General features: G+C 30.9%; 1 protein-coding gene across 1 annotated transcript in view; it reads left to right on the forward strand.

The window, feature by feature from the left end:
• Positions 1–18,149: 18,149 nt before the first annotated feature.
• Positions 18,150–20,819, forward strand: part of LOC147809605 (uncharacterized) — a 37,092-nt gene continuing 34,422 nt past the window's right edge. Inside the window, exon 1 of the mRNA XM_087162880.1 lies at positions 18,150–18,247. Coding sequence (XP_087019006.1) covers positions 18,150–18,247 — 98 coding nt within the window. The remainder of the gene's footprint in view (positions 18,248–20,819) is intronic.

Consider the following 20,819-nt stretch of genomic DNA (forward strand, 5'->3'; position numbering starts at 1 on the left):
AAGTTTCAGAATGTATCGAAACATGTGGATGCTATTTGCTAATCATCTTTATCCAAAGAAAACCATGTAACGTAAATATCTAGCAAAATGAAGCAATTTTTTAAACAATGAATCATACAATATGCAACATAATATTTCTATATCTTATTCTTAAACATAACATATTTCAATGTTTTTAAAATGCCACTAAACATTCAGCAATTCATTGAGTTATAGAAAAAAGAAATCGTAAATTACAGAAAACCTAGTGAAGGTGCATTAGAATTACTATACAATCTACATTTTATTTTTCATGCACTTTTTTTTCCTTCAAACTTTCATGCCTAGAAGACTCGATTAAAGCTGTAAAAATCATTATACCTAAAATTTTGTATATAGCTATTATAAGTTATGTTAATTTGATTTTAGTATGAAATCCTCGAATAAACATAGCAAAAATAGCATAATCTAAATAATATCAGATAAAAAGTTCATGTATTTAAATTCTGAAAACTTATAAATCGATTCAAATTTTCTTTTCATAAGAGATTAAAATAATTTTTTATTTTATTTATTTATTTATTTTTTTTTGCTTTTTGGACATAAATGAACTTAAAAATTGTCTATTGCCTAGAAACTTCGAGGTGTTTTCTATTAACTATTAATTAAACCTCTCAGAGCAATCACAAAACATTATTTCAATTTTTTTACAGTCAGAAATTGGTTGCCTAGCAACCTAGTAAAATTAAGCTTTTCTCTTTTGAATCAGTCAAGGGTTATCTTAAAATATTTATTTGCGCAGGCGACTTTTTTTGGCGGTTTTCTGGACTATCGCCAAATATATAAACCTTTATTGCAACCCAATTTACGACCCAATTGTTTTAAAATTTTGTCTACCCCCCCTAATTCAAGTGTCTAGATTCCAAATATGTAAAAAAAAATATATGTTTATTCAGAGAAAGTACGTTTTTGTGTCTGATTTCGTAACTTAATTAATAGTTAGCACTAATTAATTAGCATATTTGAGGTCACCCCCAGGAACCATTAAGATTGACACTTAGTTCGTGAAAATCGGATCATTAGAACGAAAGTTATTCAGGGTGATATCTTTTTTTTTTTGCGGACTGTACATTTGCTTGGAACAGAATATTTAATAAACTTTCAATTGACTTTTTTTACCTTAAATGCTTATCTAAGCTACGGAAATAAAGTTATGTAGACTGAGCTACAAATCAATTTCAGGAGATGGTTCGGCAATCTGGACTAAAAATAAAGTTTCAATATGTGGTTCAGTAGATTTAAGCAAATGTAATTAAAGTTTCAGAACATGCTGCAGAACTCTGAACTATAAATAATGATTTGGCAAATGACTCTGCAGACTGAAGTACAAATATAAAATTTCGGATGATCGTTCAGCAGGCTTAACTGCAGATGAAGTTTCAGAATATAGTTAAAGAAACATTTCACAGTATTGTGCATTTGTGGAACACCATTCTGAAGAAAAATATTTAACATACATCATCAGCTTTGATAATTAGATCTGATTGCTCTGATAATTAGATCTGATTGCTCTGATAATTAGATCTGATTGCTCTGATAGTTAGATCTGATTGCTCTGAAAATTAGATCTGATTGATCTTAGATTGATATCGCTTTGATAATTATTGCTTTGATAATTAGAAATACTTAACATACATCATCAACTTTGATATTATAAGCAACAAGCAACGTCTTAAATTTTACAAGAAATTTTCAAATTAAAAACTCTATGCTGCAAATAAACGTGAAAATCATTATTCATAAAACAAATAATCGTCTTGAACTATAGATTCTCCATCATTTATCAATATTGCTATCATATAAACTTACATAATGGTAATAAATCAGAACTCATTTTCAGAATTGCTAGTTTTATATTTTATCATAACTAATTAAACAAACTTAATTCCATTCTAATAAAAATATACTTTCGAGAAATTATTCTGCTGGACTTGACAGCTAAAGGCTTTACTGCGAAATGCTTATTAAAGATCTTATGAATAGTTAGAAAAATGATGAATATGTAGGCGTTTTCCTAATAACCAGATGGGAATAACCAGATTGAGAATGATGTTTTTTACACTAAAAATCACTACTAATAGGTTACTTATTTTTTTTTAAAAAGTATATTGATTTATTGATATTAAATCTCTAACCTTTTATTCACAAAGCTGAAGCATACCCAGAATGTCAATCAATAAGTAAAGCTCTAACAGAAGCTTCAGCAATCAACTAAATGAATAATAAATATACTTTATTCTGATACTTTAATAAATTGGGTGGAAATAAGAAATTTGATTTTTATGTCAAAGGAAAATGTTTCGATAACAGCGATAAAATACAATAACAGCGCGAGCTAATTTATTTTTAAAAGGAAATATTGAATCAATAATTCATTTTCATTGATTAATTGGATGCCATTTTAATTTTTTTAATACTTTATTTAGACATAAATTTGTATTGTAATTATAAAATTTACACTATATAATAAGTATATAAAAATCTACTAGTCTTACTATGTATAAAAATCGATTAAAACATTAAAAATTCGAAAAAGTTTTCAGCATTTTTTTAAGTGCAGAACTATCTTATCAGTTAATTATTTTTACGTTTAATTGGGTTTTTCATAAAAATTATTTGCAGTTTTACATTATAAATAAGAATTACTTTAACAATGGACACTCTTTAATACATTAAAAATTTACAACGCTTATGTATACTTATTTAAATTATTTATTAGTAGTTTCAGGCAAAATTATTATAAATAAACTTTGTTTGTTAAGAAAAAAATATTATTATAGGTATTTTGCTACCCTTTTAAACATAAACTAAGAAATCTGTTGTTAAAGATAAGAGATTCTGTAACTATGTTTTTCGATTGTTTCCAGGAGTTTGGTATCTGCTTTGAGGTGATGATATTGTTTCAATGATGCCTCCAACCTGCTTTCCTTAAGCTTATCCGCCAGTGTGGACAAGAAGAAATTTAGATCATGGATATCTAGCAGCCATAGTTTCCTGAGAAATGGCATTTAAAAGAAACCACTGAGACATTTTCAAATGCCATTTTCCAGGAAACTGTAAGTACTAGACATCCACGATCTAAACGGCTTCATGTCTACTCTGCTGGGTCTCGGTTGGGACAAGATGGATATGAGAGAGCTGATTTTTTTTGTACAGAGATCTAATTCCAGACTCTCTTTCTATAATATCAAAAGTCTCATAAAGAACATCTTCAGGGCCTCTTTTCACGAGGAACTCAAAAATCATAATTCCAATATACCATGGCTTAAACAGATTCTCAATGTCCCTCAGTAGCTTCGGATGAAATCTGTTGCCCAGTTTCGTCTGATAACTGGCCACGATTGCCTGAAAAAACATCTATGTCGCATCAACGCGGTTCGTGATCCCTTTTGTACATTGTGTGACCTCCACGAGGGCTTGTCTCACCGGTCTATGTGCCCTGCTCTCACTCCGAAATCTATCTGGGAAAGCTACTGGATTGCTCGCTCTTATTTATTGATTTATTGTTATCTTTCTGATGTTCAATTGTCTTTTAATGTGCCATTGAAATAAAATTAAATAAAATGAAATTTCTGAACTATTTTCATTTTATATGAGCTTGGGACCAAACATAACTCTTTTCGATGGTGGCTATTAGAACTACTTCACAACAACTATTATCAAGAATGGATGACATAGAGAATGTCGTTATATTTGTCGACTCCATCTCGGCAATTCAATCAGTAACATCTGTTGATTTTTCAGATTCTCTTGGAATTGAAAGCTGTAAAGAGAATTTTGGGCTACTTTTGTCCTTAAAATAGAATATTGTGTTTCAGTGGGTTCCGTCTTACTGTAATATCTATGGAAACGAGATGCCAGATATTCCTGTTAAAAAAGGAACTGGTATTTTACAGAGCTTCCAGAGAGAAATTCCCCACTCTTCCATAAATAGAATAATTAAAAACACGATAATTAAGAGACATGAAAATAATTTAAATGAAAAAATGGGTGGCAAGGTCAGGAGGGAGACACTGAATAAGATCCTTGATCACTCGAAACATTTATGCCAGATACTGGAATGCTAGGGAACAGTCGCAGGCATTGCTAACTGACTGATTTTCAGTTTATGTTTAGATTTTTATTGTTGATAATCTATTTAATGTTTCTTTGTCCTAAATGTTTTTGCATTTCGAATGTTTAAAATTTATTTTAATTTTTGCTATTCCTTATGGGTCTATGCGGAGTGTTTTAATATTATAGGGAATGATATACATATCAAGTGTTGCTGCTAAAAATTAAAAAAATATATTAAAAAACATGCTTTTCTTCGAAAATAGAACAACTAAAGACAAATTATCTTCAACCGAAAGTAAAATCATAAGATAAAATTCCATTGCCATCTGGTTTAGAGACACTTTTCATGATGTTTCACCATGTAACACGGTAAAGTGTATCATGCTGAATTAAAGAAATCTCTTAAAATGAAATTACTGTGACATCAGAATTTGGAGTAGTTTTCGTTGTCATCTTTTCTCGTAACATGATAACAGAGATCATAGAATAGAAAATAATCCATGTAATCAAGTCACATTACCATTAGATTTCGAGGGCAATTGCATTTATTATTTTTCTTTCCATGCAACATAGTAGCAGAGAGAAACCTAAACAGAAGACGAATAATAAAGTCACATTACTATCATGCTTCGGGTGCAATTGCATTTATTATTTTTCCTTCCATGCAATATAGTAGTAGAGAGAAACCTAAAAAGAAGATGAGTAATAAAGTCACATTACTATCAGGTATCTGGGGCAATTGCATTTATCATTTTTCCTTCCATGCAACATAGTAGCAGCTAAGTGGTGGAACCATGTAAGTGACATTTACAGATGTGCTATAATTGATGCCAGAAAAAAAGGGTATTCCAACTAATTTAAGATATATTTATTAGAAGGTAGGGCTAATAACAGTGGAGAAAAAAATCATTTACATTTATAGAAGTATACATCATCCTATCTGATTCGCGTATTTGATATTAGCTTTGTTAGGAAATCTACAGATTTTTTCTAATTGATATCTTAAGTATAGTTTAATTTATGACAGGATATACAATTTTATATAGAAAGTTTTTCTTATCTAATTCCCATCGGGATTGACATTTCATTAATTCAGCAGTATTAGGGTCGAATTATTGTCCACTCTTTCAGGGGTGGTCATTATCATTCGGTGGGAAAACGCTGCTCCCTCAGTAACGGAGATTCAAACCCAGAACCTTTCTGATGCAAGGCCAGTTTCCTGACCCCTTCACAGTCCAGTGGGTAGTTTGTAAAGAAAGTACAGGTCTGTATACATGCACATAAACTTGCCAGCTCTTTTAAAAATAACATGACAAAAAAAACACATTAACTTCGTGCAAAATACAGTTCATTACAGTAGTGCATATGTTACCGGCAAAGTGTGAAATCCGGTGTTGTATAGAATGCCTAGGCATTGTATAGAATGCTTAAAACTAGCCGACAAAGTTTGAAATGATTTATATTTCACACATTGCCTAGGCATTCTATATAATGCCAAAAGAGAAACCGGCAAAGTATTAAATACATCTCCAATTCGTCAAAATGTCATTCAAAAATGAAAAATTCCAAACCTCATCCGATTTTATATTAATTTATTCGTAGATATAATTACATTTAATCGATATTTTAATACTTACTGACGATAGATTACATTTATTCGATATTTCAATACTTACTGACGATAGATTACATTTATTCGATATTTTAATACTTACTGACGATAGTTTAGAAGAAACATTAGTGTTTGGAGTATCGGGAGAATGCATACTGGGCAATGGCACGTGACCTTAAAAAAAGACATCAGTGTAGGATATACCGGGCAAATGTATATCGGGCAGTGGCACTAGACCTAGTATATATTTCCGACATTTACCAAAGGTCTAGTCATACTAGGTCTAGTGCCATTACCCGGTATATCCTACCTTGATGTTTTTTTATGGTCAAGTGCCATTGCCCGATACTCCAAACACTGATGTTTCTTCTAATGTATCGTCAGCAAGTATTAAAATATCGAATAAATGTAATTATATAAACGAATAACTTAATATCAAATCGGATGTCATAAATATTTCGGACATTCACCAAAGCGACTATGTGATTGTCAACATTCATCGGTGAATGTCAACAACCACCGATTTCGGTCATTCACAGTAACATGCACGTCATTCACATAATAACCTCATCAGGACGTTTATTTCATACCTAAATAGCATTTGGCATTCTATAAAATACCTATGTATTTTATACAATGCCCACGAAAAATATGTAATACTTCTCGCATTTCATACTTTGCCTATAAACGTCCGACATTCTATACATTGCCTAGGCATTCTATACAATGCCGGCGTTTCATACTTTGCCTGTAACATTTACGAAGCAAAATCTTCGATGATAGCTGTTTGTGAGAAACTTACTACATTGTTGTTTATCACTTGAATTTCAGTTGTGAACATATCTATCCAACTATTACTTAAAATTCTGAAACCAATGTGTTCCGTTATTTTGTTAAGTTTAAGCAGTAGACATGATTAGCAAACTATTCGTTAGAATAGTTCTTGCAACTACTAGTATCGTACTTCTGTGGAAAAAAATTATTTTGCAAAGCTGAAAGCTCCAAATTAGACTTTTCAATGAAATCCTTTATTAAAGTATCGTTTTCAACGGTAAGTCCGTGCGACGCGTTCTCTTCTAGTTCATTCCATATTGTGAAAATCAAGTGATTCATTTCAATTTTGACTTGACTCCCTACCCAAATAATAACAGACAAAACAGAAAACGATATTAACGATAAGAATACTTTAAATACAATCATTAAAGAGAAAGTTATCTTCGTGAAACCCGACATTGCACCCACAAAACTGAAGCATACCCAGAAGCTTGAAGCACAAAATAGAAAAATCGGTTTAGAAAATATATCATAGATTTGCTTTAGAAGGTTGATTATTTTAGATTTCTTCTTTAATATTTCGATTTGCATAGATTTTGTGCTGACTTTCATCTTCTTTCGACTTTTTTTAATACTCAACAGCTCTATGTGATTTGAGATGGCGCAACATATACGGCAAAACAAAACTGAAGTTAATGTTATCGAAGTAGGAAAAACGCTATTTAAGAAAAACAGTTTGACATACACTACAATGCACGTTCCTACAGGATTGATAGAATAACCGTATGTAAAAAAGGATAAAAACGTTTAATTTTTCATTTCTGTAATGCAGATGGGTTATTGGGCAAATCAAAATATAAGCAACCAAAGCGAAAATAATGTAATTGGATTTGATATCAGGAATGCTATTTCTAGAAAGTAATTTTAAGTGACCAATAAATTTCCTTTTTTCTCAGCTTCATAAGTATGTAAGATGGTATGGACAGAACAAAAGCAAAAATGCTGATTAATGATGGCTTCCATTAAACTCTCTCGTCTGAAACTGATATAAATACCAATACTAAGTAATCTATGACAGAAGCAAATGAGCACAGTAAAATTATCCTCCTTAATAGTACTTTAATTACAGTTTCTTCGCCAGTTGTAGAGCTAAAGTCTAAAATTAAAATTCTAAATAATCGCAAATTCGCTTCGTAGTTATTCATGTTTTGTTTCGTAAATAATATCAACTATGTTTGATCAATAAATTATTCAAATCTGGCGGCATGCAATGTCTAAGGAAATAAGAATTAATTGTTCTGTTTATTAAACTATTAAGGCCCATATATAAATAAAAAAAGGTCTTGCTTACCTATAATACCAAGAAATAAATATATAAAAAGATAGTAATAATAACAGTAAGTATCTAGTTATCACACATTATTATCAATATTAACATAAGTCGAATAGTTGACACATATTATCATCTTTAAAAATGTATTTTATCACTGGTACTTAGTGATGTTTTATCTTTGTCTTTGTATGGAATGAAATTAAATTTTAATCTAAGTTTTATTAATTCTTATTTCTTATTGGCCGTTATACTGAAATATAGATAAAATTTTAATAATATTTTGACAAACTAACGGCAATGTTGCACATTTGCATGACACAGAATATTTAACACTTATAATTGATTGTTTATTAATATACCTTTGATATACCTTTCAATTGATTTTTTTCTCCTTAGATTTTTTAACTGAGCTTCCGAAATTAAAATAAGTAGACTGAGCTACAAATTGGTTTCAAGAGATGGTTCGGCAATCTGGATTAAAAATAAAATTTCAACAAGTGGCTCAGTAGACTTGACTAACAGTAATCAAAGTTTTAGGAAATCCTGTAGAACACTGAACAATAAATAAAGATTTGGCAAATGACTCTGCGGACAGAAGTACGAACATAAGATTTCAGATGATCGTTCAGCAGGCTTAACTGCAGATGAAGTTTAAAAAGATAGTTAAAGAAACATTATCACAGTATTGTATATTAATGGACATTTAAATAATATTTGACATTATATTTAACATTTACCATCAGCTTTAATAACAAGATCTGATTTCTTTGATAGTTAGATCTGATAGCTTTGATAATTTGATCTGATTGATCTTAGATTGATATCACTTTGATAATTGTTGCTTTGAATATTAAATATACTTAACATACATCATCATCTTTGATATTATAAGCAACATCTTAAATTTTACATGAAATTTCTAAATTCAAAACTCTATGCTGCAAATAAATTTAAAATCATTATTCATAAAACAAAGAATCGTCTTGAACTGTAAATTCTCTATCATTTTTAAATATTGCTATCATATAAACTTTACATAATGGTGCTGGTAATAAATCGAAACTCACTTTCAGAATTCCTAGTTTTATATTTTACCATAACTAATTAAACGAACTTAATTTCATTCTAATAAAAATTAACTTTCGAGAAATTATTCTGCTGGACTTGACAGCTAAAAGCTTTACTGCGCTTCTTATTAAAAATCTTATGAATGGTTAGAAAAATGATGAATATTTAGACGTTTTCCTAATAACGTGTTTTAATGAGAATGATGTTTTTTTTACACTAAAAATTACAACTAACATATGTTACTTATTTTTTAAAAAAAAGTTTATTGATTTATTGAAATTAATTCTTTAACCTTTCATCCACGAAGCTGAATCATACCCAGAAGCTCAGTCAATCAATAAAGCTCTATCAGAAGCTTCAGTACTTAATTAAATGAATAATTAATATATTTTATTCTGATACTTTAATCTTAATAGATTGGATGTAAATAAGAAGTTTGATTTTATCTGAAAAGAAAATGTTTCGATAATTTCTTTGTTTAAAATATCATTATAGAATTTCTTAATAAAATACTATAACAGCGCTAGCCAATTTATTTTTAAAAGGAAATATTGAGTCAATAATTCATTTTCATTGATTAAATGGATGCCGTTTGAATTTTTTATACTTTCCTTAGACATAAATTTGAAATTTACATTATTAAATAAATATATAAAAATACGCTCTTTCTTCTATTTTTTTTTATATATGAAAATCTATTAAACCATTAAAAATTCGAAACAGTTTTTAGCATTTTTTTAAATGCGGAACTATCAAATCAGTTAATTATTTTTACGTTTTATACAGTTTTTCATAAAAAAAATTTTGCAGTACTGCATTGTAAGCAAGAATTGTTTTAACTATGAAAACACTTTAATACTTAAAAATATTGATAAAGCTTATGCATGCTTTTTTAAATTATTTATTAGTAGTTTCAGCCAAAATTATTATAAATAAACTTTGTTTATTAAGGAAAAAATATTATTATAGGTATTTTGTTACCCTTTTAAATATAAAAAAAGCATAGTAAAACCATCTTATCAGTTAATTATTTTTATGTTTTATACGCTTTCTCGTAAAGCAAAGATTAAAGATTATCGAAAAGAGATGAAAAAATTATTAAAATAACTAAAACAAGCTATAAAAAATTAATAATAATAAATAGTAATAAATTCATTTGAATTCATTAATCAATTTTTAGATTTTGTTTTGAGTTTTGTTCTGTTTTTTCTTTATCTTTTATTTTCCGTTTTCTTCGTAATATATACTTTGCTTATTGTTTTCTATTTTGTTTCAATTTTTTGAGTGCTCCTTATACTATATTATTGATATATTTCTTGCAATCTTAGAAAGAACACTAATTAAGAACACATAATCGTGTGAGCTGATTAAGAGATTATATCTTTTAATCTTATTATCTGCTTAAGGTAAACGTTAGCTCAGTCGTTACTTATGCCTCTTCGACGAAAGAGGGCGAGATTTCAACAACTTACGGAGTTTGAACGGGGGAGAATCATCGGTCTTCGTGAAGCTGGATTATCTTATCGTGCAGTAGCCACTCGTGTGCAGCGTAACAGCAGCACAGTGATGCGTGTTTGGAAGCAGTGGACGGACGAGTGTCAGATAAACTCGGAAATCCGGGAGTGGACCTCGAAATGTCACGTCAGCTCGCGATGATAGACACCTGGTCCGCATGGCGCTGACGGACCGTACGGCTCCCTCTAGACAACTGGCAACACAGTGGTCAATAGCTACAGGTGTTTCATTGTGTGCTTCATCAACTCGTAGACGTCTGCTGCAGCGTGGACTGCGCGCAAGGACTTCTTTATACAGGATCCCCCTCACGCTGAACCATCGCCACCTGCGGCTACAATGGGCCAACCAGCGTAGGGACTGGAGTGCTGATTGTCAGCGTGTCGTGTTTTCAGACGAATCCCGCCTTAATTTGTGGTACCATGGTGGCCGCATTTGTGTCAGACGCCATGCCGGTGAACACCACCTTCCGGAGTGCGTTATTGAACTCCACAGTGGACGAACACCCGGAGTTATGATCTGGGGGGCCATAGCATATCATGGACGATCTCAATCGCTACGAATTGTGGGTAATCTGAACATCAACAGGTACATCAGTGAAGTTCTACAGCCCCAAGCTGTTCCTTTCCTTCAATCCTTGCCAGGCACTGTATTTCAACAGGATAATGCAAGCCCTCATATTGCTAGGACTGTTCAACAATTCCTTGCATCGCGGCAGGTACAGCTTCTTCCTTGGCCTGCGTATTCCCCGGATATGTCGCCGATTGAACATGTGTGGGATTTCGTTGGTCGGCGTCTCGCTCGTGATCCTGATGATTCCACACACGAACTTTGGGTGCGCATACAAGCAATATGGAATGCTCTTCCTCAGACGGACATTTAAAATTTGCTTGACTCCGAGCCAACGTCGTTAGCAGCACTTATTGCGGCGCGTGGTTGCTACACAAAATACTGATTTTGATCTCTTGTTATTGTTTGTTTGCTTTGAAAGTTTAATATCATTTACTTGTACCATTACCACTCAACTGTGTATTAAATTTCATTTAATTATGACGATTCCTTCTTGGTGTTGCTATTTTCACAAACATGAGTTTATATATATATCTAGATAGATAGATAGATAAATATGAATGGGTGATCGTGTAAAGCTAAGGGTGGTGGCGCTAGTGGTGAAATTGCTCTTTCAAGACTTCCGGGTTACTGCTTCCGATATATTTTTACTCCGCAGTTTGAAAAAACGCGCCATCATATTATTGCATCATATCTTTTGCAATATTTCACATGTACCGAGTTCTTTCTTTCAGCCTTTAAACTTCAGCATTATCATATTAATATTATAATCATTAGAATATTTTCTAATTAGGCTAACTTAAAAAGATATTTTTAAAGATATTTTTGGCGACATTTTATTCAAATGTAGCCAAATAAGGGATAAAATACAAAACATGGCAAACCTTAAGAATTATTCACTATGAGATATTAACTTTCCAAATTTTTTTTGGCCTTACGACCTCTGAGAATCAATACATTTTTGAAAGCTCTTATGAATGGTACAATTATGTTTAGATTTGAAAACAAATTACAATAGCAAAACTGCATAGAATATTAGGCTTGTTCGCACATCGCCTCGTAGTCATAACATAAGCGGAGGGATACACCGGAAATTTTCTAAATTTCTTCCGGTTTAAGGACGCTTGTTATTGCTTGTTATTGTCGATGAAATGGCCTGTCGACGAAGTGGTGTCGATGAAATGGTGTGTCGATGAAGTGATTTTCGATGAAATGAATGCGACCCATATATATATATATAAAGAGAGAGAGAGAGAAGGCCAATCCTTGGTAACTAACAAATCAAACGCACTTCAGTAATGCAGTAAGAACGGCACTTTAAAACAAAACTCCTCTAGTTACGCTCAATTTGCGCTTTTGTTTTCATATTTTGCAATCTGGCAATCTTGTTACGAAAATATTTTAAATCATTCTTGAAAAATTTCCCGTTCATGTAAGTACATTTGAATTCGCTACTCGCTTTATTGATTATGTTTTATGTTTTATTCTGTTTTTTCTTTCAATTTTATTTTATTTTCTGTTTTTACGTGTTATTTTTACTTATTGTGATCTATTTAATTTGTTGTAATTTTTGTAAAAACGTTTTTGAGTGCTCCTCACACTATTGTATTGATATATTTTGCTTTGGTTATATTGATACAATATCAGAAAGCACCCATTTTTAATCGTGTGGGCTGATGAAAAGATTATACCTTTTACTTTTTGGACTTTTCAAAAAAATTTTATCCCTTTTTTTCCAATTGTTTGTTACTTTTTTTATTACTATTGTTCCTTCCTCCCCCCTAATTTTCCTTTGTTTTATCTTCTTTTTGAACTTTCATTTTGAACATCATTTTGAAATTTGATAATAAATGATAGCATAATTTAAATACAATCTTCAAAAGAACATGTCTGTTTCCTCAGTAATATGTATGATTTCCTGCCCCCAGTAATATGCAAATCCAGAATAAAATGTAGAAAATAGAAATAATATTTTTTAAAAATCTCTCGTTATAATCAACAAAAGGAATTCTTTACTTCTATTCCTTGTTTCTTATTTACATAATAATGCCTTGAATCGCTAAAAAGAAAAACTGTTATGTTTTTCCCATGCTTCAAAAAAATCGTCCGTATATCAGCTGAGCCAAAAAATGCCCGATCGGGGGAATGAATAAATAAAAATTGATAGTATTCGCCAAAGAATAGTTCAGTCAACTTTCTCAAATAAGTAAATATATTCTCTGTGGATATTACGTTTTTTTTTTCTTTCTTCTACCCACTATTTTTATGGAGTTGATTTTCAATACTTTTAACGGTTTCTCCCTTCGGATATAAAACGTAAGAGAATATTTTGCCAGAAACGAAATATGATGTTATTTTTTTAAAAGACAAATTTCAAATATAAACACTTTTTTTCTAATTTTTTAAAATTTGTTTGGAAGATAACGTTTTGTATTACTGTATTGTTTTTACTGACTGCTATTAACCAAAATCTGTGTGTATCTTAAAGCAAATACTAAAACTGATTTACTTTATTCTCTATATGATATTGAAACATTTGCCGACCTGACTCTGGCCAGGTAGCTGAGCTCACATCAAAATGGTCCTGGGTTTGAATCCCAGGCAAGACGCATGGATGTTCTTTCATTCTCTATACTACTCTAAACTCAGCGGCGCGACAGCCCTAGAGGGCAAAGGCCTACTGTGCCCTTCTCAGTTTTCTTCACCTTGGGCTCTGGGGTGCAGAAGCAGATGTTCCGGTCAGGTGGTCAGCCGCACGCGGAACCCCCAATGTTTAGTTCCCAAACATGCTTGGTACTCATTTATCGACCCACTGAAGGAATGAAAGGCTGAGTCAACCCTGCCCGGCCCGAGGATCGGACCAGGGACCTGTGGCACGGCAGCGCAATGTGCTACCACTCTGCCAGCTGGCGTCATTCTCCATACTATGTTTCCTTAATGTCGGAGCAACGCTGTCCCACCTAATATGGTGCCCTGACAGAGTGACCAACAAATCTGCCTTACTGATACCTGAATGACGATTGACAATCGGATGGGCATTGGGAAAAAAATATTTAAAAATTTAAAATATTTAGCAGTTTCGTAAAACATTCGTCACCACTGAACGGTAGACTTTCTGATTCTTAATTAACAAGAATAACAAAAACTTCGCTCAAGCGTTTAAATTCTCTTCTATTTACAACTCGCGAAGCAGTTTATAGTATCTCTCTGATCCCATACCTCAAAACAAACTCACCATCTCAATGCATAATAAAAATTAGAGTGAAAAAATAGAATTCTAAAAAAATTATCAAACTTAAGCGATCGCCTTAGCAACGCATGCGCACTGTTTACTATTATTCTTGAACAACCACTTTTTTAAATTTCTTTTCCGGTGACAGTCATCCTGTTTTAGTAAACCAATTAACCTATTATACTCAGAGTATTTAAACTCCTTCTTTCTCGCTCCCGTGAAAATAACGGTGTGAGGTTTCGCCCTCTATTTCTCGTTCCTGTAAAATTTCCGGGCTGGAATATTCAGTAGAATCGCGCCAATAAGAATAAAACTAATTCATTTCTTTTGCCCGCAAATAATATTATTTCTCATTTTACACACCAGATGGCAGTACCAGGATATTTTGAAGGTAGTTAGTTTATTTTAAACTAGATGTCAGCACTAATCAAATACGTGTATTAGGCAAAATTGGCACTTTTACGACCGTTTTGAAAATTAACCGATCGTTAAGGGGTGAAAATAGTGTTTGGACTTAGATTCTTAAAATAAAGTGGATAAAGATTAAATAAAGATATAGGCTTCCCGTTTTACGTTTTGCTCATTATAAAAAATATCTTTTAATTGAACGCTAAGCGAAAAATGGGTTATACCACAATTAAAATAAGAAAATCATTTGAGAAGCACTTAGTATTTATTCCATAGTCCATAAAACACTTCTTTTAATATAAATCTTTAAATTTAGAAGCATCCCTTGTTTTGAAAAGTTTATTAGAATAAATATTGAAGAAACAAAACCTTCTCTATGCAAAACAGTAAGAATATCGAATATCTGATATAAGACCGTTGATTTTAAATAAAAGTATACTTTTAAAAATACATTTTAAAAATATTCCAATAATAATTTTTCAAATATTTTTTTCTTTCCACAAAGCTCGCAATCAAAATTATTTCAAATTGATTCTTTTATAAAAAATGGTTATTCGAAAGGAAAGTAACGAATGTTGATTTCCCCTAGTTTTTTATTTGGCGACTCTATGCCCGAACGATCTCGCCAATCCGCTTAATGCTTTGTGGCGAATTTGAATTGTATACTAACTCTAGATGTATCTTTGTGTTGTTCTTCTCTGAGCTATGCTATATTTCTATTAAATTGATACCTGCTTATAAGCCGTTATTTAATAAATGCATAAATATTTGCGAAATACCCTTATTTCTGACTTTCACCTGTGAATGTCAACAAACACATAGTCGCTTAGGTGAATGTCCGAAATATTTATTACGTTCGATTTGATATGAATATATATATATATATATATATATATATATATATATATATATATATATATATATATATATATATATATATATATATATATATATATATATTGATTATGGAATCTAGAATCATTACTTATAGACAGTTACAAAAACGCATTACTCGTAGTTACAATTGAGTAACTGCTTGTAACTGAAATCGGATAATTGGTCAGTCTGTTAGATGGTAATTCATACGATGGTAAATTCATTGACTTTGTTAATCCTATAATTGTGTGCAAGTTATTATTTGAATTTTAATAGTCATTATAGTATTGTGCAGTATAAAGCAAAATATTTCATATGCTTTAAAACATACATAGTGATAATATTCTACGAGTACATGTTATATATTATACGCTACAAGCATATAATATATAACAACAAACATAATGAAACAAGCATACAAACAAGTAACATACATTGCAAGATATATCAAGCAACAATGTAACATAACAAAACAAGCTTAATGAAACATGATAATACAAAAAAAAGCAAAACATGGCATATAACATAACGATAATGATATGAAACATAATAAGCACAATGAAACATAATGAAATTGCATAGCAAGCATAATGAATAATCTTAATGAAAAATATGCTTGTTATAAAATCTACTTTGTTGCTTTACAGTTAAGTTATACTCCCGGACATAATTACAAACCATAAAACAGAAGATTTCATACAAAGTCAAATCAAATGAATATGGTTGTACTGTAGAAACGTAGTTATTGGTTTATCTGATTGGTAATAGTTTTGGACATAAACAGCACACAATAAGACAAATTACTTCGTACAAAAACTGAGTGGTTGAGCCAAGTAAGTGGCATTTTCAGATGTGCTATAATCAGCGTGAGAAGAAAAAAATGGTATTCGAATTATTTTAAGATATATTTATTCGAAGGCAGGGCTAATAACAGTGGAGAACAAAAATTTTTGATACATTTATACATGTACATGATCTGTACTGATTCGCGTTTCTGATATTAGTTTTGTTAGGAAAGCTACAGATTTTTTATCTTAAGTATTGTATAATGTTTGGCAGAATATACAATTTTATATAGACAGTTTTTCTTCTCTAATGCCCAGTTGGATTAACATTTCATTAATTCAGGCGTATTAGCGTCGATTTGTCTTTCAGGGGTGGTTATTATCATTCGGTGGGCGAACGTTGCTCCCCCAGTAAAGAGAGCTATAGGGGATTCGAACCCAGAACCTTTCTGATACGAGGCAAATTTCCTGGACCCTGCGCAGTCCAGTCGAAAGTTTGTAAAGAAAGTATAGGTCTGTATACATACAGATAAACTTGTCGGTTCCCTTACAAATAACATGACAAAAAAATAAAAAATAATCATAAGACCTTCATGCAAAATATAGTTCATATCAGTAGTGAATACAAAGAAAAATCTTCGACGATAGCTGTGTGTGAGAAACTTACTATATTGTTGTTTATCACTTGAGTTTTAGTTGTTGATAAACCTAGCTTTATTTGAAATCCGTATTACAACTGAAAAGATTGAAACCAGCATACTTAGCTGCTTTATTAAGTCTCAATCGTAGATCAGCAAACTATTCGTTTAGATAGTTCCTGCGACAGCAAAAAGTTTACAAAATACCAATTATAGTTTACAATTACAAAATAGTTCATAGATATATAGTTCATAACAACAGTGCAAACAAAGTAAAATCTTTGACGATAGTTGTTTGTTAAAAACTTACTACATAGTTGCTTATACACTTGAGTGTAACTTGCGAACACATCTAGTTTACAATTATTTAAAATTCTTAAACCAATGCGCTCCGTTATTTTGTTAAGTTTAAGCAGTAGACATGATTAGCAAACTATACGTCAGAATAGTTCCTGCAACTACTAATATAGTACTTCTGTGGAAAAAGATGATTTTGCAAGCAGAAAGCTCCAATTTAGGCTTTTCAATAAAATCCTTTAATAGATTGTCGTTTTCAACGGTAAGTCCGTGTAACGCGTTCTCTTTTAGTTCATTCCATACAGTGAAAATCAAGCGATCCACTTCAATTTTGACTTGACTCCCTACCCAAATAATAGCAGACAAAACAGAAAACGATATTAACGACAGGAATACTCTAAACACAATCATTAAAGAGAAAGTTATCTTCGTGAAACCCGACATTACACCCACAAAACTGAAGCATACCCAGAAGCTTGAGGCACAGAATAGAAAAACCGGTTTAGAAAATATATAATCGATTTGCTTTAAGAGGTTGATTATTTTAGATTTCTGCTTTAATATTTCGATTTGCATCGATTTTGTGCTTACTTTCATCTTCTTTTGACTTATTTTAATACTCAACAGCCTGATGTGATTTGAGATGGCGCAACATGAACGGCAAAACAAAATTGAAGTTATAGTTATCGAAGTAGGAAAAAGGGTATTTAAGAAAAACAGTTTGACATACACTACAAAGCACGCATAGACAGGATTGATAGAATAACCGTAGGTAAAAAAGTTTAAAACGTCGAATTTTTCCCTTCTGTAATCCAGATGGGTTAATGGGCAAATCATAGTATAAGCACCCAGAGCGAAAATAATGTAATTGGTTTGGTTATCAGATATGCTATTTCTGGGAAGTAATTTTAGTAAGCAATAAATTTCCTTTTTCCGTTGCTTCATAATTATGTACGATGGTACGGACAGAACAAAAGCTAATATGCTGATTAATGATGACTTCCATTCTACTCTCTCGTCTGCAACTGATATAAAAACCAATACCAAGTAATCCATAAAAGAAACAAATGAGCACAGTAAAATTACCCTCCTTAATAGTACTTTAATTACAGTTTCCTCGCCAGTAGTAGAGCTAAAGTCTAGAATTAAAATTCTAAATAATCGCAAATTTGCTTCGTAGTTATTCATGTTTTGTTTCGTGAATAATAATAACTATGTTTGATCAATAAATTATTCAAATCTGGCAGCACGCAAAGTCTAATGAAATAAGAATTAATTGTTCTGAATCATGCTTATTTAACTAAAATGAAGCTGTTAACATAGATCGGAATCATTTAAAAAGCAACGTTTTCCGGAAATTGACAATTTTACAATTGCATTTCTTCACCGGGCGTTGACTAAACCATAAATAAAGATCTAGCTATAAATAAACAAAGACCCTGCTTGTCTATAATGCCAAGAAATTAATATATAAAAAGATAGTGATAATAATAGTAAATAGTTAGTTAACACACATTATTATCATTATTAATATAAGTAGAATAGTTTACACATATAATCTTTAAAAAAGCATTTCATCACTGGTGCTTAGTGATGTTTTATATTTGTATGGAATGAAATGTACATTGGACTTTTAATGCATAGTTCTTATTGGCCGTTAAACTGAAATATAGATAAAGTGTCAATAAATATTTTGAAAAACTAACGGCATTGTTGCACATTTGTATGGAACAGAATATTTAATAAACTTTCAGTTGATTTTTTTAACATTAGCTGTTTATCTGAGCTACAGAATTAAAGCTATGTAGACTGAGCTACAAATAAATTTCAGGAGATGGTTCGGCAATCTTGTCTGAAAGTAAAATTCAACAGGTGGCTCAGTAGACTTAAATAGCTGTAATCAAAGTTTAGGAAATGCTGCAAAACATTGAACAATAAATAAAGATTTGGTAAATAACTCTGATGGCTGAAGTACAAATATGAAACTTCAGATGATCGTTCTGCAGGCTTAACTGCAGATGAAGTTTCAAAAAATAGTTAAAGAAACATTTCACAGTATTGTGCATTTATGGAACAACATTCTGAATAAAAAAATCTTTAACATACATTATCAGCTTAGATAATTAGATCTGATTGCTTTGATGATTAGATCTGATTGCTCCGATGATTAGATCTGATTTCTCTGATAGTTAGATCGAATTGCTCTGATAATTAGATCTGTTTGATCTTAGATTGATATCACTTGGATAATTATTGCTTTGATAATTAGAAATATTTAACATACATCATCAAATTCATAATTAGATCTGATTGCTTTGATAATTAGATCTGATTGCTCTGATAATTAGATCTGATTGCCCTGATAGTTAGATCCGATTGCTCTGATAATTAGATCTGATTGATCTTAGATTGATATCGCTTTGATAATTATTGCTTTGATAATTAGAAATACTTAACATGCATCATCATCTTTGATATTATAAGCAACAAGCAACATCTTAAATTTCACAAGAAATTTCCAAATTTAAAACTCCATCCAGCAAATAAATTTGAAAATCATTATTCAAAAAACGAACAATCGTCTTGAACTATAGATTATCTATCATTTATCAATATTTGCTATCATATGAACTTACATAATGGTGCTGGTAAAAAAATCAGAATGTATTTTCAGAATTGATAATTTTAGATTTCATTATAACTAATTAAACGAGCTTAAATCCATTCTAATAAAAATAAACTTTCTAGAAATTATTCTGCTGGACTTGACGGCTAACAGCTTTAATACGTAATGCTTATTAAAAATCTTATGAATAGTTAGAAAAATGATGACTATGTAGGCGTTTTTCTAATAACGTGTTTTATTCAACATGATGTTTTTTACACTAAAAAATACAATTAATAGGTTACTTATATTTTTAAAAAAATTATATTGATTTATTGAAATTAAATCTTTAGCCTTTCATCCACAAAGTTGAAGCGTACACAGAAGCTCAATCAATCGGTAAAGCTCTATCAGAAACTTCAGTACTCAATTAAATGAATAATAAATATATTTTAGTCTGATACTTTAATCTTAATAGATTGGATGGAAATAAGAAGTTTGATTTTATCTGAAAAGAAAATGTTTCGATAACTTCTCTGTTTAAAATATCATTATAGAATTTCTTAATAAAATTCAGTAACAGCGCTAGCTAATTTATTTTTAAAAGGAAATATTGAATCAATAATTCATTTTCATTGATTAAATGGATGCCGTTTGAATTTTTAATACTTTATTTAGACATAAATTTGTATTGTAATTATGAAATTTACGCTACATAATAAGTATATAAAAATCTACTAGTCTTACTATATACAAAAATCTATTAAGACTTTAAAAATTCGAAAAAGTTTTCAGCATTTTTTTTAAATGTAGAACTATCTTATCAGTTAATTATTTTTACGTTTCATAGGGTGTCTCATAGAAATTCTTTGCAGTTCTTCATTGTAAGCAAGAATTATTTTAAGTATGGAAATATTTTAATACAAAAAAAATTGATAACGCTTATGTATACTTATTTAAATTTTTTATAAGTAGTTTCAGGCAAAAATATTGTAAATAAACTTTGTTTATTAA

The sequence above is a fragment of the Parasteatoda tepidariorum genome, chromosome 5, assembly GCF_982258835.1.
Source record: "Parasteatoda tepidariorum strain Cologne lab strain chromosome 5, Ptep-v5.0, whole genome shotgun sequence".
NCBI lineage: Eukaryota > Metazoa > Arthropoda > Arachnida > Araneae > Theridiidae > Parasteatoda > Parasteatoda tepidariorum.